This window comes from Perkinsus marinus (assembly GCF_000006405.1).
Source record: "Perkinsus marinus ATCC 50983 genomic scaffold scf_1104296937742, whole genome shotgun sequence".
Classification (NCBI taxonomy): Eukaryota; Perkinsozoa; order Perkinsida; family Perkinsidae; genus Perkinsus; species Perkinsus marinus.
The window spans coordinates 1-1,021 of NW_003213738.1; the positions used below are offsets into that span (position 1 = coordinate 1).

The 1,021-nt window shown below is 45.2% G+C and overlaps 1 protein-coding gene across 1 annotated transcript; it reads left to right on the plus strand.

The window, feature by feature from the left end:
• Positions 1–149: 149 nt before the first annotated feature.
• Pmar_PMAR012952 (conserved hypothetical protein) lies at positions 150–1,002 on the plus strand (the record flags this gene model as incomplete). Its single annotated transcript, XM_002783026.1, has 2 exons — positions 150–934; positions 984–1,002. The coding sequence occupies 2 exons, from the start codon at positions 150–152 to the stop codon at positions 1,000–1,002; spliced, it is 804 nt and encodes a 267-aa protein (XP_002783072.1).
• Between the last annotated feature and the right edge of the window lie 19 nt (positions 1,003–1,021).

Genomic DNA, 1,021 nt, shown 5'->3' on the forward strand with positions numbered 1-1,021 from the left:
AGGAGTATCTTGGGGTTGATGACGCTGGTGCTAATTCGTATATCTCTACGTTCAACGCTATCCTTTATGTTACTCCACTTCTCTCTGCTGTGATATCGGATACGATACTTGGACTCTATCTCACTATTCTGGCATTCTCCTTCGTTTACATGGCGGGTTTGGCTCTTCTAACGCTGTCTACGATACATTCGATTAGTCAGCCGTGGATGATCCATGTCTCACTACTCTTCCTAATCGCATTTGGTGCGGGTGGAATTAAGAGTTGTGTGAATGTCATGGGAGCTCAACAGTTCCATCCTGAGGAGCATAAAGATCTTATTACAAGGTATTACACCTATTTCTATGCTTCTATCAATCTTGGTTCTATTGTTGGTGGTATTGTCACTCCGATTTTGGTCGAATCGGTCTCTTTCACTGCAAGCTTTTCTTTCCCTTTAGTTGCCTTTATCATTGCAACGATTGTTTTTATTGGGGGTAACTTGATGGGTCGTTATGTCAAGCCTAAGCCTCAGGGATCTGCTGTATTGGAGATCCTCAAGGTACTCTTCTTTTCTATTACGAGGTGCTCCCTGGAAAAGAACAAGGAGTCCAATGGTGGTCGTTTCAAGGATGGTTTCATTGAGGATGCAAAGGCACTCTTCCGATTGGTGCCTTTATTTTCCCTCATTATACCTTTCGTGATGGCTTACAATAACATGACGACGGCTTTCCTAACTCAAGGTAAGAAGATGGACACCAACCTGTTCGGATGGGAGATGCCGGCTCAGATGATGCAGAACGTGGATCCTATTGCCGTGGTTTTGACTAGTGTTTTGGTTGATACGGTGTTGTTCCCTCTTTTGAAGAGGCGCAACCTAATGCCACCAGTTCTGGTACGTTTCTGCATTGGTTCATTGTGTGGCGCGGCGTCCCTACTCGTGGCTCTTGGTGTGGAGTATATGGTTATGTCGAAGCCTGTCTTCTCTGTCTCCATTTGGTGGCAGATTCCGCAGTTCTGGTTGATTGCTGCTGGTGAGATCTT